Here is a 27,710-nt window from a genome sequence, read left to right as displayed (position 1 = left end):
CAAATAATGTGTGGAAAGTGCCATTCTAAAAATGAACAATAAAAAGCCACGAATAACTTTGGAACAGTTTGCATCTTGTTTGCTCCTATTTTGGTAATAAATGCTTATATAATTAGGCTTATCCTTTGCTGCTCTACAGTCCTTGGTCTCAGCCCCATTGCTCACCACTCATGAGAAGCTTGTCTTCAAAGGTTGCCCGAAAAGCTCCTTCTGGGGATCGCAGAGCCTTTTTAATCTGCCCTCGGACACCACTAACAGTCCTGACAGAGGCTCCTTCAAATTTTGCCACCTCAAGTGTAGAACTGAACATTCCCTGAAGGTATGAAACAAGGATGTTATGTTATAAGCATGGTTGTGCAATTAAATATATATATATATATATATATATATATATATATATATATATATATATATATATATATATATATATATATATATATATATAATTACATCAGAGACATAAATGAAAACTTTTTAAAAAAATATTATTTGGTTGATGATATGTATCATTAAACATTTATACCTTGACAAAGGCTGTATTCTTGAATATTTTGCAAGGGTATCCAATCAACTTCAGCTTCTTCACCACTGTGATGGATTTATCTAGGTCAAGAATAACACCAGTAGCAGCAATTCGAAAGTCCGCCTGTAAAAAGCAAAAAAAAAAATGGGCTTTAGAATGAGCTTGAACTGCAAGTAAAGACAGTTCATTAAAATACCAAGCAGTCAAGTGCTTTTTGTGGTATTCAAATTTTGGCCGAAACCTTAGTGCTTTCTGCAGTATTTTTTAGGATTTTGCTCTATTTTGAACATGCAAATTACAGTTCAGATTTGGTTCACTAGTCATTTAATTTGGCCACAGGCATTTGTGCCAAAATTATAGATTTGGCTCATGCTTACTTCATGTGCTGGGGCAGCGTGATCCTACCATAGGCTGATTACAAATTAAAACAGTACTCTAACCTCCAGCACAGAGTGACTGAAACAACTGCGGAAGAGTCTTTAGCTATTTTGGAGTGTTGCCTTCAGTAAGGATCGCCGTGCTGGAGGCAGCATTAGGGGCTGCAGAGATATTTAGTGCCAGCACGTTCCTATGGATTTTTATAGGAACATGTATCACTTCAACAAGCAAGAAAACAAATAAAAAAGAACACTATGTATGTTAGATTTATTAGTGCATATTTACATTCTGGGAGTTGTTCTAAATCAACTAGTCCTCCCCCCACTAATGGTTCAACCAGGAATAGAATGTAAGTCAAAAAAACAAATGTAAAAGCCATTTTAGGAATATACATTATCTATGAGAAGAAACAAACAAATAACTCACTGTGGTGCCACTAACAGACTGAACAGCGAGGAACCCAGTCCCTTGTGGTGTGATAGGACCTGGAGGGAAATAACATGATTAACATTATCTGATAGGAACTTCTGCTGTATATTTGTTGCATTGCTGTATATTTGTTGCATTTCACAATATTCCTGGCTGAAAAATGTCTAAAATTATAATAAATTAAGAACTATAAAAAAAATTACTGTGTTTTTTCGAGCCTTAGCTGTGAGGTTGATTCAGTCCCCTGGTGCTCAAGAGTGTTGCTTATTTCCTACTGTCCAATAGCAGCCCAGCCATACAAGGGGCAGAGCCAATGTTCTTGATGTAAAAATGTGTGTGGTTTGAGAGTTGTTGACATAGCCAGAATTAACCAGTCCGCCTTTCTGTCTATCTATCTATATATCATATTTAGATAAACATCCCTCATCCACTTGACAATTATGATAGGCAACTTTGGCAATTAACAAAGGTAAACTTAAAATGAGTATGCTTGTTTCTCAAGAGATGAATTACAGTGCCACTTACAATGCCCCTATAGAAGGCCTATATATGGCTTAGGATACCTACATGTTGAGGTTTTTTTAAGTGTCTGCTATGTTTGCTATTATTTCACTGCACAGCAACACAAGGGTTAATGGATCTCATTTGTCTGTGCCCATAAAAATAGAGACCTTCACTCAATAAAATATAAATTGGTCATTTTTTATTGCGTTTGTTATTGATTCCTGGTACTGTGGCAAAATATCAACAGGGAAACTTGCAATCAGTTAAAGAATGAGCAGGCATTTTTAAGAAAAATCTTTAAAATTACCCAAAAAATCACATAGTTCACGTGAAACACATAACCACACTACAAATACAGTAAAAAATATATGCGTATGTACCGTAACAAAAAATATTTTAAGCTGGCTTTGTTTGAGGATTTGAATTCCGTTAAAAATTATTAGAATGAAGTTGCTGTTGCACTGCCACTAAAATGTTTGTCAGGTGGTGCACATGTGGGTAGGGTGTTTTGACTGCAATTGTCTCTTCCGTCCACACCTTTACATAATTTTTTATAATTTTTTTTTACACTGATTTAGAAAACAAAGGGAAAAATAAATATGATTTAGCTAGGTAAACTGCAAAGTTCCCAGGAAATATCCCGAAAGTGACAGCACATCATGTTCAAAAATGCAAATAAAGTGATTAAAAGGGTAAATCATTAATGTTTCAGACTGTTTCGACTCTTACCCCAAATTGTAGCACCACAGTGCATGTGCTCAGGAGTGTACTTGAGCAGCCTGTGGCGTCCATTATGGTCTTCAATGTAATACAAAGGCATGGTCTGGAAGCGCCTCCAGCCAAGGGAGAAGATCAAGGGATCTTTCGTCTTAAGTATCCTTTTGTGCCAACGGTGCTTCTTCAAGCGCATCTAAGGACAGCAAAAATGCAAGAAAAAAAAGTAAAGAAAACAAATTTTATTTATACAGTGCCAACTTATGCAGCAGTGCTTTATGAAGATTATACATTCCCTTCAGTGCCTGCTTGGAGTTTATCATATAAGGTCCAAATCACACACATACATTATGGTCAATTTAATAAGAAGCTAATTTTCCTTCCTGTATGTTCTTGAAGTGTGTACGGAAATCATGGTACCAGAGGAAACCCACATAAATATTGCAGGCAATGTCGGGGGAAAGATTTTTTAAAACTTCTGGTTTTAAAAAGAAAGTTGGCTAGCAGGAGACTGGATCACATTACCCTTTTTAAATTACAATACACAACTGGAAGAGGGATTTTATTGCATTATGTGTGCATAAAACCTTAACAATAATTAATTTACCTCAGGATAGAAGTGTTATTGGAGGGTTAGAATGTATTTTTTTTTTACTTATAAATGTTTATATGTTATGCTTATAACAGTTTAATGTTAGAAATAAAAACTGAATTTTTTTTGCATACTTTTCTTAATTACTTTATTTATAAGACTATCATGGTAAATATTTATCAGTTTTGCAGTATTTCCCTGTATTCCTCACATCATACAAAGCAGCACACCCTAATCAATAAATCACAAGTATAGAGATACACTACTTCTTAAGTTAAACTATATTTTTAAGGTAAACATTGATGCACTTCGCTAAGCACTTTTGCAAAGTACTTTAATTTTCTGTATTTAGTAGAGTTATTTGCGTTATCAAGTTTGGGATTATAATCCCAACTGTACCGGTCATCTCAGTAGGACATTTTTGTATTTCTAATATTTAGGGTTCCCATATTCAGGCAGATAAAGTGGACATAAAAAATGCATGAGAATAAACAGATGGCACATCAAAACAGCCTCTTTGAAAGAGGCAAAAGTGGTCAAACACTGTTGTGAAATGAAATTGTTCTAATCACTGTGTTGTCATTCAAATTTAACATACCTGGATGTATCCTACATTCCCTTCACTGTTGCCAAGTCCACCAAGGATCAATGGATAGCAAGGGTCAAAATTAACCACAAATTCACATGGGACATTTTCAATCTCAACACGGACATACATGCCAGGCCGGAAGCCTTCATATTGCACACGGATATCATCTTCCTGGTCTTCAAATTCTGCACGGTTTAACTAGAAAACAATAAAGTAACAGTAAGATTATCAGATTCAGAGAAATAAGACCTCACAAGTGTGAAATGAAAAACAAAGAAACAGTAAGTAGATCCACGACTACCTGGATCAATCGGCATTGGTACATGGCAGTAGGGATTATAATACCATAACAAGATCCATGTGTAACCAAGCTTAGTAAAACAAATACAGCTTTATTGATCCATTTAAAAATTAGAACAAGCGGGCAGGGAGACAAAAGCTAACTCCCTACTACCTAGATCAAATCACATTACACATATCACAGATTACTCGACAAGCAGAGGCACCCAGTAAGCTTAAGAAATCAAGTTCTGTGCATGTCTTTATAGACTGAAGACCTACAGTCAGGATTTATCAGTATGATGATGTTTATAAGGTTGGCAATTGGTACGGTAAATTCTTGTACACCTATCTTAATTCAATTTGTATATCAAACAGGGATTATCTTGAATATAGGGGTTTTTCTTTGATGTATGAATCAGTTAGATGATGCATATATTTTTTTAACATGATAGCATTTTAGGCATGAGTAAATGTACAAGTCATACATCTGCTTGTTTCTGCATCTCTCCTTTCAGGTCATCAAAGTATGTGGCATCTGCATCTCCCTCATCATATTCAGTGTCAAATCTCTCTTTTAGCTTCCGTTTCTTCGCAAGGCGCTGCTTTCTTTCATCTTCATCTGCAGGTTTCTGCTTTGCTTTTTTATTATCCTCTTCATTCATATCTTCCATCTGTAGATTAAGACAAAGTTTACTACAGCCATTGCTTTGATTTTAGTCCTAAAACTGCACCTGATAAAGACGTGTTTCTAGAGACAAAGGGAGGATGCACTTGGTGGAAATATATAACAGTTGCAGTCTGCTCTGCTAGAGATGCAGTGACCTGCATTGTTAGGATGGCATTGTTCTGTTCTGCTGAATACATGGGGAGGCTATGAGCTGCAATGTTGGGGACTGTACCTTTCAGGACAATAGGAGGACATTAGCTATTAGGTTATAATGTGGTGATTTTTATCTGTACTACTCAAGATACCGACTTGAGTTGTGATTTGTACTGCCAGGGACACAACGATGAGTGCAGAGGAGTACATAGATAGGGTTTGGATATGACTATGGTCTGTTTCTTGCTTTTACCTCTCTTTATAGCAGTGAAAGTTTCTATTTTTTGTATTGTTTTACTTTGTTCTCTATTCTGATTGATTAAGGGGCCCATGGACTTTCATTTTGGTGGGATTGGTAAATTTACACTTAAAGTAACTGAATCACTGAATACTTGATCAGATTTTCTTTTGTATTTAAAGAGCATTATCTCAGCAATCATATTCACTACCTCTTTGTCTTTATCATAGGGCTGCAATTGATAATATTCTGAATGAATCAAGAGATTGACTTAACCTGTAGCAATAATATGTTACAATATCAGAAATACCTCCTCATCTTCAGATTCTGGATTCCCTTTGTGCACTTCCCCTGTTTCCAGGTCTTCAAAGTCACCATATGCGTCCTCTATGGAGAATAAGAGATGACTTTTATTTATGTTAAGCAACTTTTATTTTCTGGAATGGAACTACAGTATAAATGATTAAAAAAAAAATGAAAACAACGAATCATACACTCTGCATTTACTGCAAAAAATAGTTCTTTGTAAGAATAACCCTATCTAGGTAATTCCTAAGACAAAAAGGTCAAGCAACATGGTTATTTTATCAAAGAGAGACTTTGTTACAAAGTTATTGCCCAGGACAAGAATTACATGGCTTTTCTTCAGGACATCAGTAATGGTAATAGGCACGCAATATTGCATTCTGCTTACGTTGTAAAAGAAAAATCATGATAGAGCCTCAAGAGAGCAAATTCTCTTGAGGTTGCTGGGAAATGTAACAATTATATGTTTCCCAAAGATTCTGCTACTCGATAGCGTGAAAAATGTAAAATTAAATGTAATTTATATTAATAATATAACAAATGTGCAAAGTGTAACTGTTAAAAATGTGCAACTGTTTCAGCCACATTTCCCTCCTCCCTCCCTTCCTTCCTTTTCTTTCCTTTCTTAATCTGCTTTCTTCTTTTTATTGTTTATGTTGTAAAATTCAATAAAAATTACTCTTTAAAAAAAAAAAAAAATGTGCAACTGTCAATGAAACCTGTCTAGAGGAAAAACAAATAATATCGTTACATGCATAAAAACTCAACTCAACTGAAAGGCTATAAATAGGTGTTGTCAGTCAATAAAATGTGAAAGCAGAAGTGTACATACTGTACTATAACTGAAGGGAAAGTGAAACTTAGGTATTTATTTGGGGCATTCTTCTTTAGCCCTTCTACAGTGCTTTGGTTGCCAGTACCACTTCAGTTATCACATTTTCTTGACCGCAAAACCAATAAAAGTTTTCCTTCTTACAAAAAACCTGAGCAGCGTACCTAGCTTATTGCCTCCACAGCAGTCATTTCAAAAGCTGTATTGCTTAAAAGAGAAGGAAACCTAGTCGGCGTAAAAACCCTCCCCCCCCCCTCCCGTGTGTTGCCCACCCTCCCTCCTGGCCTACCCGTCCCGCTGGGCAAATGCCCCTAACTTGTTACTTACCCTTCTGCGCAGGTCCAGTCTACAGAGTTCACCGACGCCATCTTCTTCCAAGCGATCTTCTTTCTGCTTTGACCGGCGCATGCGCAGTAGGAGCATTTCGCTGGTACGATCTACTGCGCATGCTCCAAAAGTCACGCGGAAAACTTTGTGACTTTTGGCGCATGCGCAGTCGATCGTACCAGCGAAATGCTCCTACTGCGCATGCGCCAAAATGCCGTTCAAAGCAGGAAGAAGATCGCTTGGAAGAAGATGGCGTTGATGAACTCCGTGGACTGGACCTGCGCAGAAGGGTAAGTAACAAGTTAGGGGCATTTGCCCAGCGGGACGGGTAGGCCAGGGGAGAGTGGGCAATACACGGGGGGGGTGTTGCGCCGACTAGGTTTCCTTCTCCTTTAACTTAATTGTACTCTACTTTTCAAGGGATGCAATTCTGTAACTTGCCTTCCATTGTAAATAAGGAGTTTCTTTGAGAGAATGACAGCAGTCATCTATGGATTAATAGCCAGCATACCTATGGTGCTCTAAGAAGGATTATGACCAACAAATGGTTTGAGTAAAAGATCAACATACAACCCATAGCATGGCCTTGGGAATCCAACAGCTTTAAAAACTGCCATTTTCCAAGCATGTACACATAATAAATGATTATATATATATATATATATATATATATATATATATATATATATATATATATATATATATATATAGACAAACAAAAGAGGTCCTCTGCACTCAACCTATTATCAATATATTTAAGACATTGAGACATTTTGTGCATTCTGCTACTGAAAAATGTCTTTCCATTTAAACAAAACAGGGATTGTTTGTCCATATATTGCAATATATTTAAGCTGGCCAACTACGTCAAAGTCATCCCATATCTGGTCCTGCGCTCAATTTTCATCTGATTCATTAAGAATTCAATTGCTTCATTATACATTTTACAAAGGGACTAAGTTTTACCTGCAACTAGCTGCTTTCAAAGTAAAACTCCCAATAGGCACCCCGCCTGTTTTTAAAAATTAGTGGTGAGCACAACTTATCCTTGTTTGATTCATTAGTTTAGTATTAACAATAGAAACATACATACCATCTTCCTGTAACAATTTCTCAGCATCTTTATCTGCCTCCCATTTACCAGTAACAAAACAATCCCGGATACAGTCCATAACCTGAAAATTACACAGAATAAAAGTTCTAGGTTAACAGAAATGCAGCAATTACATTAATATCTTGGGCCTGGTACCTGGTAAATAAATATGGGTGCTATATACTAAAACAAATGGTCATTTATCAGATATTAGAGAATGTTGCTGGTGTTTACTCAAGAAAATGAATGCAAAAGAAAATGAATGCAGAATTAATTCTTAATTTATAGAAACAATATATTATTTACAAAAGAAACAGCCATGCAAGTTTTGTGTCAGGCAGAATCTGCTCTTATGTACCTCAGCATTATCCCAGTCTTGAGGCTTCTCAATCAAGAATTTTGAGCAGTCCAGTGAATTAGCAGCCCTTCTAGATTCTTTGTCAGGACGGCTCACATGGAACAAGCCACCAATTTGACCATCATTTACATCCTCTTTGTCTTTCTCTACTTCAGCCACTGTAGAGAACAAAAACTGCATTAAAAAAAAAAATAATACAGGCCACAGAGGCTGGATATATTGTTGTTGTTTATAACATTACCTGACAGCTAGCATGAAAGCATGTCTATTACTGCTAACTGACCACCTACAAATGTCTGCATATGCCTGTGATATTATTATTTATATAATAAAGGAATGTGCCAGTGAAGGCTAGGTGGGATGGAATTTCTTGGTGCAATATACAACAGAAAAAGAGTTCAAAAGCAGAGTGCTAAATGGAGAATGGGAAAGGGGAAAGTTAAGAGTAGAGACAATGAGGTGGGAATGAAGAGAACAATAAAGTAGAGAAAAAGGGGGCAAAGAAAAGTGGCTAAGAAAAAGGGAACAGTAAAAAAACAGTAAGAAAAACTCTATGCACCGGAACCTAAGGATATTAACCATTTTAAATAAACAGAAATTAAAAAAATATGTAAAATATGCAATGCTGAAACTATATTAACTCGGGTTCCAGTGCCATAGACTCTACAATATGTGACATACAAACCAATTAAGACAGTAGATGGTGATGAGGCTTAAAATTTAAGTACTTCTGCACATGACAACTACATACCTGTGCCATACACAAGCTTGCGGAGATTAGGAACAGATTGCTGTTGATTTAAAAAAGCTTCTGCTGCTTTCTTTTTCAAATCTTCTTTCCATTTTAAAGCACCTGACAAAGGCATGAAAATAGCTTATAACTACAAAATGTTCAACACACCTAAGTAATTGAAGGATTTTTTAGCTTAGTGAATTTAACAACATGATCAAAACTGTTCTATCCTACATACCCATTGTATCAGATGAGAGGTCTTCTTCAAACTGCTCTTCGTCCTCTTTCAGTAAATCTTCCTCGTCACCATTATCTTCTTCACTTGTTTCCCCCGAATCGTCAGCATTCTGTTCGTCTTCAGAATCCGTGCCGACTGCATCAGATTTAGATGAATTGCCATCGTCATCTGTACAGTTACCACTGTCCAATGTAGGAGTTGCTTTTCTTTCTTTGATCTTTGCTTGATTTGGCTTTGTAGAGGCGTTATTTTCTTCCACTTCATCATCTGATGACTCTTCCTCACATTCGCTCTCTTCATCATTGTCCTCCTCTTCTGAGCCACTGTTTTCTTCTTCACTCTTTTCAAGGTCATCATCACTGTCAGCAAATGCTGGCATCTCTAACGTATTTGGCAAATTAGTCTTTTCTAACTTTGGCCGCTTAGAAGTTCTTGGGATGTTGTCTAAAGTGTTTTCTTTCAAATCACTTTCTTCAAGCTCTTTTTCAAGATCTTCTTCACCTTCTGACTCCTCATCATCATTTTCCTTAACATTATTTTCATCATCATCTTCCCCTTCATCATCATTTTCCTTAACATTATTTTCATCATCATCATCATCTTCCCCTTCATCATCATCATCATCTTCCCCTTCATCTTCTCCATCATCAGAAGAAACCTCTTCACCCTTGTTACCTTTAAAGACAGCCTTGCGTCGGATCCTGCCAGTTTTAGTATCCAACACTTTCTCCTCTGAGGGCATCACAAATCTAATTGAAAGCACCAGCAAATGTGAAAAAATAAATAAATAATTAAGGCATCCATTCATTAATGATATGCAACACATAAATGCATACATGATAAAAAAAAATCACATTAAGTTTACTTCAACTGCAAAACATTTGCCATTAGTAGAAGCCATTTATTAAGTATTCAATGTTTGTTTTTGCACGTTAGCAATTAAAAACATGAAACAAGACTTACTCTTTCTTTTCCACATCTTCCAGGCCCAGTGGTTTGGAGTCCGTAAACAAAGACACTTTGCTTGAGGACATTTTTGAATCAATTGTTGCGCTTGTGGAAATAAGGCTCTGAACCAGCTCATGTGAGGGCTTTGCTGCACGCTGCAATCAGTAATAATGAAAATGTAGTATATACTGAATGTATACTAATGGAACAGATGTAATATGGGTGACATGAACCTAGTTGTAATCCAAACATCTAGGTTGATAAATCTAACATTTATAATTTCATTTTAGGGTAGTTCATACAAAAAGCCTGCAATAGGTATTTTAGAGGAGTGGTATACACAAGAGAGTTATCATTAATAACAGAGATCATAAGATAACTCAGAAAAGCTTCTAAATTTAAATCTATGAAAGGGGAAAAAAAAGTGAGTTATTCTTTCTACAAATGATGATATATTTCTAAAGTGCAGAAAATAATTGTCCTATTCCTTTCTCTCCTCTTCATTGTGGAAAGAGGATTTGGCTGCGTGACAATAGATAGTGCAACTAAAGCATTACTACCCAGACAGTTGCTTGACTGCTCAAAGCTTTAATGCATAAATGAATACAAATATTCCTGATAGCAAAAAAGTTTTGATAAAAGGCAAATGACTTGAAGTGCAAGAATCAATCTATAATAAATTTATCCCAGTGACGTCTGAGTCAAGCATTGCCTAATTTTTTTACCTGTTGAGCTTGCTGGACATGATGAGGTCCAAGGTCAATGTAAACAGCATCTTTATCATAAAGAACTCCTCCGACTCCTGAGAGAGGTGCATATATCAATTTCTCCTTCTCATTCAGAGATCGCTTTTTTTGCTTGTCAGGCAGTGGGCAGGGATCAGAAAGAAAACTCACTTCACTCAGGGCAAAATCTCCAACACCTGCAAGAAGATAACTATTTATTTTCATTCTTTACCGAACTACAAATAATATGGCAAGATTTGCTATTCTAGAAAAAACAACTAAAAGAAGCAATGTTTTGTAAAATATACCTGGTATGTGAACTTGACTCTTATTCTTTAGATATGCTCCTCGTAGGTAGCCATAAAGCGACACCTTCCTGTCACATTTTGGATCCTGTCTAATGTCTTCTGGATTTGTTAGATCTTCCATTCTAAAATGCAATGTTATGAGAAAAAAAACCATTGTGTGCATGTATCCCACTGACTAATAGCAAGGTGCCGAAAATAAATATCCTATAAATAAGCTAGATTTGCACATATAGGCGGTAACACCAACTTGGACCACACAAGACTATGGAGACTAGATTTCGAACAGGAATGCCAAAGATTAAAAAAAAAACAGGCTAAATAAAAAATAAAGAACAAGTTGCTTAGAATAGGCTCATCAAAAATGCTAGTTAATATGAAGATTAACATCACCTATGAATTGCCATGCATCTTCCATGGTATTTGCAAATTATAAGTGTATGGGGCAAAAGTTTATTAGTGTTGGTGCTAGCATTTGATATATCAGAACAGGAGTGCCCATATTTACTAATGCAAGGTCTACTTTTAGTGATGTTTTCCCATTATGATCTACATCCATAAATGCATTGTTAACATTCTGTTCCATGGAAAATATTACTTAAATATTGATTTATGAGAAAATGTATATTTCTATGTTTAACAAACAACTATTATTTTGTAACCTAAACATAATAAATATGTGAATGAAAAGCATGAAATAGTAGATTTATTTAGACAAGCTGTTTGTTGACAGTGTCTTGAGATCTACTGATTGCCAGCTAAAGGTCTACTGGTAAATCCCGATCTACCTTTTGGGCACCCCTGTATCAGAAGATGTGATTAAAACTTTTACCAAAGTTCTCTCTCAGAATCTTACCTGTCTGCAAGGATATATGGATGGGAAGTTTGCCACACCAGAGGGCGAAATTTCATGACAGAAATAAACCTCCCCAGATTGCGTATTTCCTGTTTTTGGTACTCTGCGTAGACCATGCCTGATAGGTAGAAAAGCTTTGCTCCCTGGAAAGCCAAAATGTCATAATGTATTATCCAGAATAAACAAAATAAATAAACCTATCTGTACCCCCATTTTGCTGAAGTGACATCACAAGCACAGTTGCACATGGCGACACTTTTGCAACACGTGATATCACGCCCCCAGGGGTCTCCATCTGAACCCCCTGACCTCCCCAGCTTGGCCTCCACACCAGATTAATGCAGGTAATCTCTGATGGCTGAGAAGTTTTTTGTTTTTTTAAAAAAATCAGAGGGTCGTCCCTCTTAAAGCTGCTGCCCTAGGCACAGGCCCTCAGATTGCCTATATTGATATGAGACTTGAGGGGCGCCACATTGCTCATATCTGGTGCTTTTGAATCTAAGCTGAATGCTGAGGATCAATTGCAAACTCCCTGAACAGATATGTCCCATGTGGCCCCCCTTCAAGTCACTGACTAGCTCAGAGTTATAGAGTAATGTTACACATCCAGTCACTCCAGCCTTTATACATAAAATTTTTAGCTAACTATATTAGAAACATTTTTTATTTCGCACAGTACCCAGTTTTTATTTTCACACTGAACTGTTTCTTTAACGCCAGTCCTGACTGGAAAAGTACCGATAGTGCGGATATCTGTACCTTTAGAGAGCTGAGTTTTAGATTTAATTGGAGTCCCCTTTAGAGAAAGTGTAGGATTCTAGGAACGCTCAGTTCTAGGAAGGATAGGCCCCGTTCAGTAAACCATTTTTGGTATGAGTGCCAGATTCTATGATAGGACCTGGACGATGTTGGTATGCGGGCTTTCAGCATGGTATCAATGACCTCTACCGATAGTCCTTGTTTCCTTCAAATGGCTGTTTTAACAGCCACCCCGTCAAAAGGAATAGTCCCAGATTTGGGTGGGTTATGGGCCCCTGAAGGAGTAGATCGGACCTGGGAGTCACTCGTATCTACTGACATGTCCTCCATGGCCAGTATGGTGCTACCACGATTATTGTGAGTTGTGATTGTCTGATCTTCTTCAGTACCCAAAATAACATAGGAAGAGGTGGAAATAAGTAAGCTAGACTGAAGTGCCAGTTCCGCATCATTGCGTCTTTCCAGTTGGTTCTGGATGCCATGAGATCTATCTGTGGACACCCCCAGTGATGTACTAGCTCTGCGAACGCTTCCAAGTGTAATTCCCATTCTCCAGCGTCTAATCGATTTAAACTGAGGTGTCAGATACCCCGGGGATTTGGATTGCGGAGAGTCTCACATTGTTGACTTCTGCCCAGCCTAGAATCCGATGAGCCTTTGCTAGGGCCGCTTTGTTGCAGGTTCCTCTCTGACGACTTATGTACGCCACTATGGTGGCATTGTTGCTTTGTATCCGTAACAATCTCGTCCGAAGGGGCTGTGACCATTGCTCGAGTGCCAGTCTGACGGCTCTTAGTTGCAGTATGTTTATTGGAAGCTTGGACTCTTCTGGAGACCATGGCCTTTGTGCTGATAGATTGTTCCATGTCACTCCCCATCACCGGAGGCTGGCATTCCGTGGCTATGACACTCCAGTCTGGTGTCGCCCAGGATTGTCCCGTGTTTTGGTTGTTGGGCTTTAACCACCAAAGAAGAATGGAATTTCCTTGATGGCTGAGAACATCACCCCTAACAATCTCATTGCCACATGAATCGTGGTTTTCTGAGTGTGTTCGCGAGAAAGACATACCAGTTAAGTGGTTGTGTTGAATTCCAGTGCCAGAAAGGTCATCTGGTGACTGGGATGCAGATTGGATGTGGACCAGTTCACAGTCCATCCAAAGCTCTGAAGGAGTGAAATTGCTAGATGGAGATCCTCTGTTGCTCTCTCCACTGTCCTGGCTTTTATGAGTAAGTCGTCCAGGTAGGGTGTGATCAATATCCCCTGTAATCGCAGAGTTGCCGCAGATAAAATTTTGTGAAAACTCAGGGGGCTGCCGATAATCCGAACGGTAGGGCTACAAACTAGTAACGTCTGTTTGTAAATGCAAATGCGAGGAATCGGTGGCTAGATTTCTACATAGAGAAATGTGTCCTTTATATCCAGGGACATCAGTATTTGACCAGGTTCCATTCCCCTAATCACGAATCATAGTGTTTCCATCTTTAACCGGACCGATCTGACAAATTTGTTTAGGAGTTCTAGGAGGTCTAACTGGTCTGATCGTTTCATCCTTCTTCGGAACTATGAAGAGATTTAAGTAGAACCCCGAGAATCTCTCTTGTGCTGGAACTGGTACTATTACTCCCGAAACCTCCATACTTTAGATGCAGTCTAGGAAGGCCTACGCTTTGGCAGAATTGGGGGCGACTCTGGACATAAAGAATTTGTTGGGGGGATGAGCAAAAAAATGTATGTGATAACCTTCTGAGACCCAGGCATCCGAAGAATGGTGGGTCCTTGCCTCCCGGAATAGCAGTAACTTGCCCCCTATTTGTTCCCTTGATTCCAGAGGGATTGCCCAGTCAGGCCACCGTTGACTTGTTGTTTGGAGGCTTGCTAGTGGGGCATCCACATTGCTTGTCACTTGGTTTGTTGCGGAAGTGTGACTTTTGCGGTGATTTGCTTCTTCTAGGAAAGTGTCCGATTTAGCCTTGAAAAAAAACGTCCACGGCTGGAGGCTGTGGTTGATCTGCTTTTCGATTGGGCAAGAAATGTGTTTTAACAACCGTTGTCCCTTGAGGGAAGGTAGGTGTGTGTGTGTATGTATATATATATATATATATATATATATATATATAGTCCCATGTGTGGTGTGCTCCTATATATTATCAGCATATGCCTGGGTGCCGTCTTGTATATCATAAGTAAAGTTTCTCAGCAACAGAGACACTCCAGGACTTCATAATGCGGTAAAAATAAGAAGAGAGAGATTTTTGTTCTTACCGTTAAATCTTTTTCTCTTGTCCTATATTGGGGGACACAGGCACCATGGGGATGAAGATCCTGCAGCTGGAGATGGACACTATGTTGCAAAAAATGACTCCTCCTCCTGCTCTGGGCTTCATCCCCTGCCTCCTCCTATTACCCTCAGTTTCAACCGAAGAAGGAGCAGAATAGCCCAAAAACAGAAGAGAAATGCAGCAACAACACCCATTTACAACATGAAAAAACTTTGATCAAAAAGAACTAACAACTTGTCATAAAAAAACTTCACAAACAGATTGTGAAAACAGTGTCAGTATCGGGAGGGAAGGCCTGTGTCCCGCAATATAGGTCAAGAGAAAAAGATTTAATGGTAAGTACAAAAATCTCTCTTTCTCTTGCCTAAATTGGGGGACACAGGCACCATGGGGATGTCCCAAAGCACCCCCAAGGGCGGGACACTGTATATGAGGTGGCTAGCTAAGAACAGCACTGAGCACCTTCCTCCCAAAGGCAGCGTCGGCTGAAGCGTGCGTGTGGAGCCTGTAGAAGCGAGTGAAGATATGAAGAGATGCCCATGTGGCCGCTTTACAGATTTGATCCGCAGAAGCATTGTGTCGGAAAGCCCACGATGTGCTGATAGAACGTGTAGAGTGCGCTCTCACATGGATCGGAGGATCTTTCCCTTTGACAGCGCAAGCTCTGGAGATGATGGCTCGAATCCATTTGGATAATGTCGACTTGGCGGCCTTGGCACCGCGTTTGGGGCCGTCAGGTATAATGAAAAGAGCGTCCGATCTTCTGATGTCCGCTGTGGCTTTGAGATAACAGGAGATAGCCCTGACAACGTCAAGTGTGTGGAGTTTGTTCTCAATGGGACCCTTAGGGTTTGGACATAATGAAGGAACCACTATGTCCTGGTTGAGGTGGAATTCAGATACTACTTTAGGCAAAAAGTCCGGAGTGGGTCTGAGAACCACTTTGTCCATGTGGAGTACTGTGAAGGGCGATTTGCATGACAATGCCGCAAGGTCGGAAACCCTCCTAGCGGAGGTGATGGCCAAAAGGAATACAACCTTTTCAGTTAGTGTAGACAGAGGGATCTGTTCCAGTGGTTCCTCCTGGAGGGCGGAGAGTACCAGATTGAGGTCCCAAGGAGGTATTGGGCAACGATATGGTGGTATTATACGGGTTGCACCTTGTAGGAAGGTTTGTATGTTGGGATGCAGGGCCAGTTTCTTCTGTAGGAGAATGGACAGGGCCGACACCTGCACCTTCAGAGAGCTCAAAGCTAAACCTTTCGCAAGTCCGTCTTGTAAAAAGGAGAGAGTCTCCCTGTCCCCCGCCGTCTGGGGGTTAAGATCTCTTTGTTCGCACCACGATATGAAAGTCTTCCATACCCTGTGGTATATTTTAGCCGAGACGGGCTTTCGTGCGCGAAGCATGGTGGGAATCGCCTCCTTAGGAGCTCCTGAGTTCTGCAGAATCAAGGCTTCAAGAGCCATGCCATTAAAGCCCATAGATGAGAATTCGGGTGGACAACAGGACCCTGAGTGAGTAGGTCTGTTCGGTGCGGGAGATGGAAGGGTTCGTCTGCCGCCATGTTTGCTATGTCCGCGAACCATGACCTTCTGGGCCAGAATGGAGCCACTAGAATGGTTTGAGTTCCTTCTCTCTTTATTTTCTTGACAACCTTTGGTAGAAGAGCGAGAGGGGGGGGGAAGACGTAAACCCTGGAGAAGTGCCAGGGAATCACGAGGGCGTCTACTGCGTGGGCCAGGGGATCTAGGCTTCTTGAGACGAACCGCTGGACCTGTCTGTTGTTCCTGGATGCCATGAGGTCGATCTCTGGTAGCCCCCACTTTTCCACAATGAGGCAGAACACCTCGTGGTGGAGGCTCCATTCCCCGTGATCGATGGTTTCTCTGCTCAGATAGTCGGCTATCCAATTTTCCACACCGGGAATGTGGACCGCGGATATCGCTGGAACATTGTTCTCTGCCCACCTTAGGATCACTTGAGCTTCCTTGAGAGCCTTGAGACTTCTGGTTCCGCCCTGATGATTTATGTAAGCTACGGCCGTCACGTTGTCGGACTGTATCCGTACTGGTTGTCCCCGGAGCAACAGTGCCGTGCGTTCGAGGGAGTAGCGTATCGCTCTGAGCTCCAGTAGGTTGATGGGTAGTCTCTTTTCTTCTTGAGTCCAGAGGCCCTGTACTGTGGTTTAGCCTACAACTCCGCCCCACCCGCGTAGACTGGCGTCTGTGGTTAGGACCGTCCAGTGATGGGGTGGAAATAGTTTTCCCCGCGATGTCCGATGTGGGTGAAGCCACCAGTGAAGAGAGAGCTGCACTCGGCTCGGAATGGAAATCTGGCGATCGAGGTTGGTTCGATCTCTGCGTTGGTGTAGAAGAATGGTGTGTTGAAGAGGTCTGGTGTGGGCTTGTGCATACGGAATTGCCGGGAAGGAGGCGACCATCGTGCCCAGTGTCTGCATGGCTGCTCGAAGGGGAATGCTGTTGGGTCCCATGAGAGATCGAATTCGGTTCTGAAGGAATTCGGCCTTGTCTCGTGGCAGGAAGGCTTTCCCTTGTCTGGAGTCCAGGACTAGACCCAGGTACTCTATTGATTGAGTCGGGTGAAGTGTCGACTTGTTGAAGTTGATCGTCCAGCCCAGTGTGGTTAGGCTCTGTAGGACGTGGGATGTGTGAAGGAGGGTTACTGGTGCGGACGGACCCTTGACCAAATAAGGGATAACTGTTATTCCCTTGAGTCTTAGTTCCTCCAATGCTGCCGCCATGACCTTCGTAAATGTGCGTGGAGCTGATGACAGACCGAATGGTAGAGCTACGAACTGCCAATGCTGACCGTTCACGTAGAATCTGAGGAAGCAGTGATGAGCTGGGTGGATCGGTATATGAAGATATGCTTCCTTGATGTCGATGACAGTCATGAACTCGTTTTCTTCCATGGATGCTAGAACCGACTGAATCGTTTCCATTTTGAAATGGCACTTCCTGACGAAGGGATTGAGATACTTGAGGTCTAAGACGGGTCTGAGAGAACCGTCTTTCTTGGGAACCATGAAGAGGTTGGAATAGTAGCCTCTTCTTTTGGCCTTTGGAGGAACGGGTTGAATGGTTCCCACCAAGGCGAGGTCTTGTATGACGGAGAGGAATTTTGTTCTGTCTGAGTCTTTGGCTGGCAGTCTGGACATAAAAAATCTGTGGGGGGGTGTCTGAGTGAAGTCTATCAGAAGTCCCTGTGACACCACCCGGAGAACCCACTGATCCTGAATCTTGTTGTGCCATACCTCTCGAAAGGATTTGAGTCGGCCTCCTAAGGGAATCCCTTCGGGAGGGGGCACACCTTCATGCAGTGTGAGATTTGTCTTGTGAGGACTTGGAAGTAGACTTGGATGAAGACCAAGGCTGTCTTTGTTTGCCCTGGAAGCGGGAGCGAAAGTTAGAGCTGGACTTGTCAGGTTGCGTCTTTGACCTTTGTCCTTGTCTGAAGGGACGAAAAAAGGGGCCTCCTTTTGAAAGGTGGTCTCTTGGGCCGCGTTTGAGGGAGAAGGGTGCTCTTACCCCCGGTCGCCTGAGAAATAATCTTATCAAGTTCAGCCCCGAAGAGAAGTTTTCCTTGGAAGGGTATGCTGACTAGGGAACGTTTGGATGTTAGGTCAGCGGACCAAGATTTTAACCACAGAAATCTGCAAGCGGCTACAGACTGAGCTGAAGCTTGAGCAACCATCCGTGCTGCGTCAAGTGCTGCGTCTCCAATGTATGTAGTGGCGTCTGCTATTTGGGAAAGCAAGTTGTCAGTAGTAGGTTCTTCAGATCCAATGAGTTGTGCCACTTGTTCCACCCAGACCTCCATGGCCTTCGCCACCCAGGCTATAGCGAAGATAGGTCGGAAAGCTGAACCGGAAGCTGTGAAGGTGGATTTGCAGAAACCTTCGAGACGCTTGTCTATGGGGTCTTTAAATGCAGCCGCGTCGGCGACCGGAATGGTGGTATTTCTAGATAGTCTGGAAACCGGAGGATCTACTGCGGGAGGTGAAGACCAGAGGTCGATGCATTCCTTTGGAAAGGGATATGTCTGGGTGAAGCGTTTGGAAAGCTGTATCCTGTGATCAGGGGTTTTCCATTGGGACTTGATAATTTCGTCGAGTTGTTCGTAAGCAGGGAACAAACATGAACTCTTCTTGTGTCTCTTAAAGAGGTTCTTAGCTGGTTCGACCGAGGCAGTAGAATCTTCTATGTTCAGAGTGTTTAGCACAGCTTGAATGAGACCCTCCACCTCCCCTTGGGTTCTGGGAGTGTCTATGTCTAGATCAGGGTGGTCCTGATCAGAGTCGTCCGTGGAGATCATCTGACCTTCCTCGTCGGAGGGACAGAGAAGTTTCCCCGGAGAATCTGGAGGAGATGGTGCATGACATTTTGAGGTCCCTGGTCGGGAGTCAGAATGAGAGGGTTGAGATAAACGCTCAAGAACCTTGTCTAAGGTCTCGGGTATGCGGGCCAGATGTTGAATGCCTGCAAGTGAGAGGGATAAAGCCCTAAGGAGTTCGGAGTCTGAATTGTTTGCCAGGGTAAGTGGCAGTGAGTCAGTTTTTCTGCAGGCCCCACACATTGAATCAGCCGAGGCTGAAGCAAATTTTGTTTTACAATTTGAGCAGGCTAAAAAAAGAAACCTGTGGGTGTGTTTGAGCTGAGGACTTGTTGGTCCTGGGCTCTTCTGCCTTGTTGGCCATTTTGCTCCTTCACGGTGAAAAATGGCAAGGGTAGAGTTGAAAACTCAAATATAATTTTTTTTTTTGAGGCAGGGGAATATAGGCTAAAAAAAAATATACGGTCGTGACACAACTGTAGAAAGGTTGGCCTGCAGAGAGAGTAAGAGGAGAAATGAAGGGGACCCCTCAGACCCATGCTCCCTATAGCCTGCAGTCAGTATACATGCACAGTTGCATAGATAGCCTTAAATAGGGGCCTAAGCAATTCATAGAGAGTAAGGAGAGACTTGCCTGACAGTGAAAAACAGACGTGCAGCAGAGGGAGGGTGTGGACGCAGGGTGATAGAAAAGGCAGTTGTGCTCTTGCCCCCTGAGAATAGCCAACACAATGCGCGATAAGGTAGGTGCGCTGTGGAATAACTCTGCAGATGGAAGACAGAGCAGTCGTGTTAGAGAGCGGAGAATAAAGCGAGCAAGCAGTCCAGAGGGAACTAACCTGCTCCGCAGCATTGGTATAGCCGCCGGGTTCCTCCTGTTAAGCGAGAGGCAGTGTGCGTCGGGCGGGAGAGGGATAGAGGTAGACGCGCCGGAAGTGGAGGGGAAGGGCGGGAGAGCGAGGGTTGGAACGCATGGATGCGTGTCACCGGGAGAAAAAGGCGCAAACCTACAAGCGCCATATAGAGAAGGTGCGACGGAGGTAGAAAGTAGGGCGGGAGTGTGGGGCATAGATGAATCACATGTAGGGGATGAGATTCAGAATAAGTGGGTTATAAAAATAAAATAAAATACTCACCTGAGAACGCCAGCTGATCTGTGCCCTGTGTATGTGTACCCCTGTGAAGAAGAACACACATATAAATATATATATGCACAGATGTGAAATATATATATATATATGTATGCTATTATACGCTCAGGTGAGTGTATATCGCTGCTGCAGACCTCCGTAGAGCGGGAAGACAGCGCAGGGGGTGAGGAGCAAGCCTGCAGACCTCCAGAAAGCGGGAAGGCTGAAGGGCAGATAGGTTGCAGCTGGAGAGGCTCTTGATTCAATCAGTGGCCCCTAAGCGTGGCGTGACCTTAGACCTGGGGCCTTGATCCGTGCTCCAGCCACATAAAAGAAAATCGTGTCTTCTCCTTCTGAGGACACTAAAAGAAACTGAGGGTAATAGGAGGAGGCAGGGGATGTGGCGTCATGAGGGTGTAAACAACTGTAAGTGTATACATTGTATATGCCATGAAACTCATAGTGAACTACCCATCAGTCTCTTTGCACCGCATTATGAATTCCTGGAGTGCATCTGTGAAGCTCATAAAAATTACCTTCAAAATGGCTATTTACCTCTTGCTTGTGCTAATGCAGCACTGAATACAAGTGCTGTTCTGTTACACATTGTGAACCGACATTTATGAAACAAATTAAATGTAAGGTATTATTGCAGGACTTGAGAGTTTTTATAGTCACTTCTTATATCATTCTAACTTACAGTATAGCGCTACATTATACACGATTTAATATCCATCAGTACATTAATATCCAGCAGTAAATTAGTCTCTTTAGACCGCAGTTATGTTTTTCTGTATACTAATCTATGATATTCTGGGTTTAGTGTGAAAATGTGTTACATATTAGTTTCCAGTAAAGGGGACAGGGAGGAGATGTAGGCCAAGGGATGAACTGGAAAGAAAAGCTATCAGACCAGGTCTGCAGGGCTGAACTGATGGAACATGTTACTTCTGATGGAACTGAAGAGTACTACAGCCAACTTGAGGAGGGACAGTTTACTACTGTACATCATGAATTAATACAACCCCATAACAAGATACAGATTAATTTAATTACATGCCACTCACCTGGTAAACTTCAGTCCAAAATCGATGTTTTAGTCTTTTCTTTACCTTGCGAAGTTGCTTATTGTTTTTGAATGAGTCAAGGTGAGTGAGAACCCCCATGATTTTTGGGAAACCATGAACCTGGCATATGTTCAGGAATTCAAATGTTTCCATCTCAAAGCCAAAACTTGCATCTATCAGCATTAGCACCTGGATAAAAGGCAGACAGAGATGTAAATTTCTCAGGTCTTTGATAACTTGTGCATTACACTGTATTGCATTGTGTATTATATAGTGAATAAAGTACCCCCTCTTGAAAAATATAAGAATATTACAAGTTACCAAGGAGTTTCATGATAAAAGCATGAAGCAGTAACCCAGTTACAGTATTTTGCAACTCGGGTACTGTATTTATTATAATACACAAGTTTCAGTGAGTCATGTGAAAGAAATGACATCAGAACTCACTGTTTATAACTGATGGCATCATAACTGGTGCTTAGTGGTTTCTGTCAAATATATCAATATAATTTGTGTATTATATTAAATAAAGTATTCCCTGTAAAAGAAGACACCACGTTCCATGATCTGTATAAAATCACTCAGCCTTGTGCCTTTATATTATTGGGCAATTCCTTAGTGACTTAAATTATGCTTAAACATAACATAGTCTGTATAGAATTTTTACTTCCAATCGTTTCCTATATTATTTTCCGAGTCCTCAATTCTCAACTTCTACTTACCCTTACTGGAATCTGCTTCTTTATATATCAGCCCTTCTGTTTTACTTACTTACTCTTATTTCTTTCTAATATATGCACTTCTAATTTACTCACTTCCCTCTGTAATCCATTCAACCACTGACCTATTACCGTCCTATCATCTCATGTTTTTATTTTATCATAATTTATCCAACTCCTTAGCTCTAGTGCTTAATTTCCAATTTCCACTGCCCTGAAGAAAAGGTACAGCACTGTTAGCAAAAAGTTTACTACATGCACATTTGTTCACAAACAATACATAAAAGGGAGCAGAAACAACATATAACAAATATTTTAATGTCCCTCTCAAATTTAGGCTGCAGCATTCCCTTACCAAGTCAGCAACTTTAGCCAGATCTATCATAGTGTTAATGTCACAGCCACATTCTATGATGGTTAGCCGGCGTTTCTTTCCTGGAAAAAAATTAGGTAGAAAGGTAGATAGGAATAGGAAAGAAAGGGATGCCAGATGAGGGAGTAAACAGATCACATTATGGCAGTAATTCTAGATACAGATTTAGAGTGAAATCTTCACTGGGTATATAAGCAGTAATTGCATATTGTATGCATTGTGTTAAGGACCTTATATAAAACATTACAGCATGCCCTGCTCAATTTTCTCACGATTATTACAGAAACCAGATTTTTTTAACCACTTATTTTTGATTCATATTAGTTTGGGTCTCAATCATTACAAATTAAAAACACTTTGCACATAAATTTTCAATTTATGAAAAGTTCAAAATGAAATATTTTTTCATTGTGATTTTTCACTACTAATGTTGCAGCCTATGATAAAATTGTAGAAAGCTTTACAGCATTCCAAAAATATATTGATTTGAAGAGTAGCGGAGTTTCCAAATCTTATTAAATTATCCCCTTAGAGCGAATTTCTATATTTTACCCAACCACAATGTAAAAATATTAATCTTTTAACTGATAACTCTCCTAAAATCCTTGCGTAAGCACATTGCTGCAAACACTCCAGACAACAATGAAACCATCCCTCATTCTTATCACTTAATTCTAAATGAAAACATATTGCCTGCCTTGACTTATTAGAAACAGACAAGAAGTGGTCTAGGGCAAGAACATGCTAGAATAGGCAAGCCACAGGCATCAGAGCATCTTTTGAGCTGTAAAAAACTTGTACCAGTGGTTATTAGAGTACACTATTTTTACCCACAGAGAAAATCAAAGTGAATAAAACATAAAAATGGGGACACTATGTTTACCTGTAGGTGTTACTGGGCTTTTTGTGCATGCTTTAAGAGATTTAGACATTTGTATGCAAACTTCTATTTCTGCTAGAGCAACTGTATGATGCCTGGAGCCTTGGCGAGACAGACAAGCAAAGGTCCATTACTCTGGGTCTAGGAATTGTTTGTATCATGTTACATTTATGGATTTGTGTATCTGTTATGACACTTCCAAATGGCATACAACTCACTTTTGTTTTTTGTCTTTAGCTATTATTTAATTTTTAAAATATTTTACTAACTAACCTGAGACAATAGTGACTGGTCCACGGATCTCGCTTAGCTTCTGTTTGGTAAAGTTTCTGATTAGGCAACGGATCAATGTACTCTTTCCAACTTTAGGTGGTCCAACAACCACCACAACTACAGGAGGAGGCTCCAAAGGTGTTCGATCTACTACTGGAATATGATGCTTTTTGGTCTTGATATCCTGCGTCCTGGTTAAAAAAAAAAAACCATTAAACTAAACATTCTATATGATGGGATACACCACACCTCCCACATTAAATTAAAAACTGTATAGAGAGATTGTGGTAGCACAAAATGAGGAAATGTGCAAAAGGAAGTGTTTTTAAATGTTTCAAATACATTTGCAAATTGCCGCACTTTAAAGTGATACTCGCACTAAAACACTACTATTTAAAATATGAAAGTATATTAAAAGTTACCTATAGGTCATGCTGATTTGGTTTTTTGCCGAGAGGTTTGTTTTTGTAAGTAATTGTTAGTTGAAGTTCCTAAACCTGTTTTGCCAACCTGACATCTCAGCCTGTCAGTTAAAGTTTCCAATGCTAATGGACTCCTGCTGCACAAATATGGCAGCCCCCTCATAAAGGAACATGGGGCATCAGACAGGTAATGTAAAAGCATTGTGCAAATCCTTTATGGCAAAGTTATAAGTAGTTTTCAAAGGCAATATTATGATAGATTTGAAAAAGAGTTTAATTTCTGGTGTCAGTATCTCTTTAACACGTAGTAATCACATTGTATATTTAATTTTTATGTACTGTACATCACATGTATTGTAAATATACAAACATATACAATGCTATTAAAAATGTATACACCAATAATTGAGATAAAGCCAATATAGTTGACATTTTCACATTTTTTCCATGAACCAGTTACTTCATACCACAGTTTGAGTCTCTGTAAGTACACCTAAGTAAAGTACCTATGAAAATTTCGTGCCATCCGCACTGCAGAGCGCACAGCAAAGGCTTTAGGGTTGCGTTTCCTGGCATCTTCCTCTGTACCAGCAGCTCCATCACTTTGTTGCTTCTGCTTCTTCTTGTTTGCCTTTGGTCCACTGTTTTTCTTTCTATGCTTCTTCTGATCTTTCTCCTCCATGCTTACCTTGAAAATTACTGAAAAATGATCTTGTCAGTAAATGTACAATACACCTCTATTCACATTAGCCTGTTTATAAACTAGGATGAGGGGCTGTAAAATGTAAAGTATTCAAATCTCCAATTTATTCAGTAACCTATTTTATGAACAATAAAACAATCTCTGCAAAATACAGAAGGAATCAGGAATGCTATTGTTATAGGATATGTTTAGAAAAACTTCACAATTCAGTGAGAAAAACAAGGAATAAATTAAACTGTTGCTTAAAAGCACCATATTAAAACAGGCAGTGGGTTTATACAGGTCACTTTGAGGTGACTTATAATATGTTCAGAAATTACAGTAGGAGGTACATTATATACTGTGTATATAACCAATGCACAGTTTACTGATAACTCTCTCTCTCTCAGGCTGTCACACATGGAAATAGCCAACACTGGCCAAAGCCACCCCATGTTTGCAGTCACTGAAATGAACATTATCTACCTGTAATACCAGATGGGATGGATTTTGGCTGAAAAGAAGCACTACAATTACAAGTAAATTTTAAAATGAATGTTACCCCCAAAATGTGCAACTTCCCCAGATACATTAGTCACATTTTGTTTATATTAATGGTTTTAAAGCAATGTAAAATACAGTTGAAATGAAAAGCAATTTGATTGTTTATGCTCTGCTGGGCTTGTCTGATGAACAATGTAGCAGAAGTCAGTCTTGTGTGCCAATCAGTTGGCTACTGCTACATTGTTTCAAAAGTCAGAACCACCAGAGAGGAGACTAAAAAGGGATAACAATGCCACTAATTTCAGTAGCGATTATAGCAGTATATTTACAAACTTTAAAGCCACTGAAGAATTGAAATGTATTGTACAACTAGCAAAACATGTAATTAAAATGAAAATGTCCTTTATCAGGCATACAACTAAATGTAGTTTGGATACTACCGATTATCACGGACTGTTTAGCATAGATACAAACAAATTACTATATCATTTTTGTTTAGCATGTAAGATCCACTACTGTACTCGTTTAGTATGTATGTTCCACAGCCGCCAGTAGTACACAATTAATGTGATTACTGTTCCAGGGCGCGCATTAATATTAACTGTACTGTGGAAGCGCATATTAATAGAGAAATGCCCCTGTTCTACTACGTTTATCTTAAAAGACCGACTGACTCTTACCTGCTATAGATCCGCACTACAGTCAAATCATTTACTCCACATGGCACCAGAATCCGCCGGAAGTGTACGAGTCTAGCGCAATCCGTCAGGAAACAGGGGGTAGGCGGAACTACATATTGCACACTGCAGTAGTTCGAGTTATTTCCGGTACATTGTGAAAGAGGGCGGGTGCTCCGTAGGTTAAGGCGCTGGAACGTGTTTAAAGTTTCAGCCTTTGCTTCTGTCAGCCTAAAATATGTACAGTCAGTGTAACCTATTTAGCGTACAGCATATTGTCTGTTTTTTGATGAGTTAAGTTTTATGATGTTGTTGTTCAAATGGTGATCAGTGTACGAAGATCGACCAGACCTGCAAAATATATTAATAAGCAGACCTTTGTTTAGTTTTATCTTTTCACAAAACGCGTTAAAAGGCTTGTTCACATTTGAATTAACTTTTTGGTATGATGAAGACAGGGATATTCTGGGACATTTAAAAATTTTTTGGTGGTGTTTCAGTAATTTAGCTTTATGTTAAGCAGCTCTCCAGTGTAGTATTTCAGCAACTGTCTGGTTGCTATGGTCTTGTTAACGCTAGCAACCAGGCAGTGATGTGAATGAGAGGTTGGAATGACAATATGGTTATAACCTCACAGACCAATAGGTTGTTCACTGCCAGGTTCAGTGAACCCCATTTGAAAACTGGAAAGAATCAGAATAGAAAGGCAAATATTTCAAAAACTATGCAAATGATATAATGAAGACCAATTGCAAATTTGGTAGGAAAGGGACATTCTATACTAGCTAATAACATACTATAAGTTAAAGGGGTTGTTCACCTTTGAGTTAACTTTTAGTTTAGTTATGATGTAGAGAGCGGTATTCTGAGACAATTTGCAATTGATTTTTATTATTTGTGGTTTTTGAGTTATTTAGTGTTTTATTCAGCAGCTCTCCAGCTTGCATTTTGGAATTACCCCTGCAACCATGCATTAATAAAAAAAAAAAAAGATGACTAATAAAAAGTAGCAATAACAATACATGTGTAGCCTACAGTGCATTTGTTTTTAGATGGTGTCAGTGACCCCTATTTGAAAGCTGGAAACAATGGGATCTTTATCCAGAAACCGGTTATCCTGAAAATTCCAAATTACAGGAAGGCCATCTCCCATAGACACCATTTTATCCAAATAATCCAATTTTATAAAAATAATAATATTATTTACCTTGTACTTGTCAAGTAGACTCTGTCCATCCTAACTTGGCACTTTTGATCTTCTCTTGGGTCAGGAAACAGGATCATCACAAGGGATGAAGATATTTACGCATGCCTAGGATTTTATAAATTCATTACAGGTTATTTTTTACTACCTAAACAACATGGGACACTAACTGCAGTTTGGACCTACGGATACATATGTTGAAATTTTGACACCTCAATTGACAACTTCATGGTCCTTTATTATTATTTTTTTCTGCATTATAGCACATGTTGATATGCACATTACTTGAATTAAGCTCTATAGAGTGCTATAACTAAAATAGGAGGGGCCCCTTCTTTTTACTTAACAGCTCTAATTGGTTCTAAGTGTTTTTATTTGTATTGTGATTCCCTGGCACGGTTGTCTAATAAACATTGCCTTTTTATTCATACACATGTTGATACAAATATTTAAGTAGTCCTCAGCCGGTTCTAAGAGTATCAATCCCTTTTCTTGTATATAACTTTTGGTTTGATATACCCTTGTGGTTGTGGAGATACTCTTTTGGCCATTTCCGGCACATATATTATTGGATTGTTGCTCAGTGTACTTAT

The 27,710-nt window shown here is 40.0% G+C and overlaps 1 protein-coding gene across 1 annotated transcript in view; it reads right to left on the bottom strand.

The window, feature by feature from the left end:
- Nucleotides 1-26,071, bottom strand: part of bms1.L (BMS1, ribosome biogenesis factor L homeolog) — a 28,369-nt gene extending 2,298 nt beyond the window's left edge. Inside the window, exons 1-20 of the mRNA XM_018225530.2 lie at nucleotides 25,917-26,071; nucleotides 24,557-24,749; nucleotides 23,629-23,819; nucleotides 22,458-22,537; nucleotides 21,384-21,572; nucleotides 11,791-11,933; nucleotides 10,938-11,059; nucleotides 10,630-10,826; nucleotides 9,920-10,059; nucleotides 8,957-9,705; nucleotides 8,737-8,838; nucleotides 7,986-8,143; nucleotides 7,628-7,709; nucleotides 5,380-5,456; nucleotides 4,497-4,682; nucleotides 3,739-3,927; nucleotides 2,564-2,744; nucleotides 1,328-1,386; nucleotides 524-646; nucleotides 166-313 (exon numbers count right to left, since the gene is read on the bottom strand). Coding sequence (XP_018081019.1) covers nucleotides 166-313; nucleotides 524-646; nucleotides 1,328-1,386; nucleotides 2,564-2,744; nucleotides 3,739-3,927; nucleotides 4,497-4,682; nucleotides 5,380-5,456; nucleotides 7,628-7,709; nucleotides 7,986-8,143; nucleotides 8,737-8,838; nucleotides 8,957-9,705; nucleotides 9,920-10,059; nucleotides 10,630-10,826; nucleotides 10,938-11,059; nucleotides 11,791-11,933; nucleotides 21,384-21,572; nucleotides 22,458-22,537; nucleotides 23,629-23,819; nucleotides 24,557-24,732 — 3,292 coding nt within the window. The 5' untranslated portion in view covers nucleotides 24,733-24,749; nucleotides 25,917-26,071. The remainder of the gene's footprint in view (nucleotides 1-165; nucleotides 314-523; nucleotides 647-1,327; nucleotides 1,387-2,563; nucleotides 2,745-3,738; nucleotides 3,928-4,496; nucleotides 4,683-5,379; nucleotides 5,457-7,627; nucleotides 7,710-7,985; nucleotides 8,144-8,736; nucleotides 8,839-8,956; nucleotides 9,706-9,919; nucleotides 10,060-10,629; nucleotides 10,827-10,937; nucleotides 11,060-11,790; nucleotides 11,934-21,383; nucleotides 21,573-22,457; nucleotides 22,538-23,628; nucleotides 23,820-24,556; nucleotides 24,750-25,916) is intronic.
- Nucleotides 26,072-27,710: the final 1,639 nt, after the last annotated feature.

The sequence above is a fragment of the Xenopus laevis genome, chromosome 7L (genome assembly GCF_017654675.1).
Source record: "Xenopus laevis strain J_2021 chromosome 7L, Xenopus_laevis_v10.1, whole genome shotgun sequence".
Lineage (NCBI taxonomy): Eukaryota > Metazoa > Chordata > Amphibia > Anura > Pipidae > Xenopus > Xenopus laevis.
This window is presented reverse-complemented; position numbering and strand designations above follow the sequence as displayed.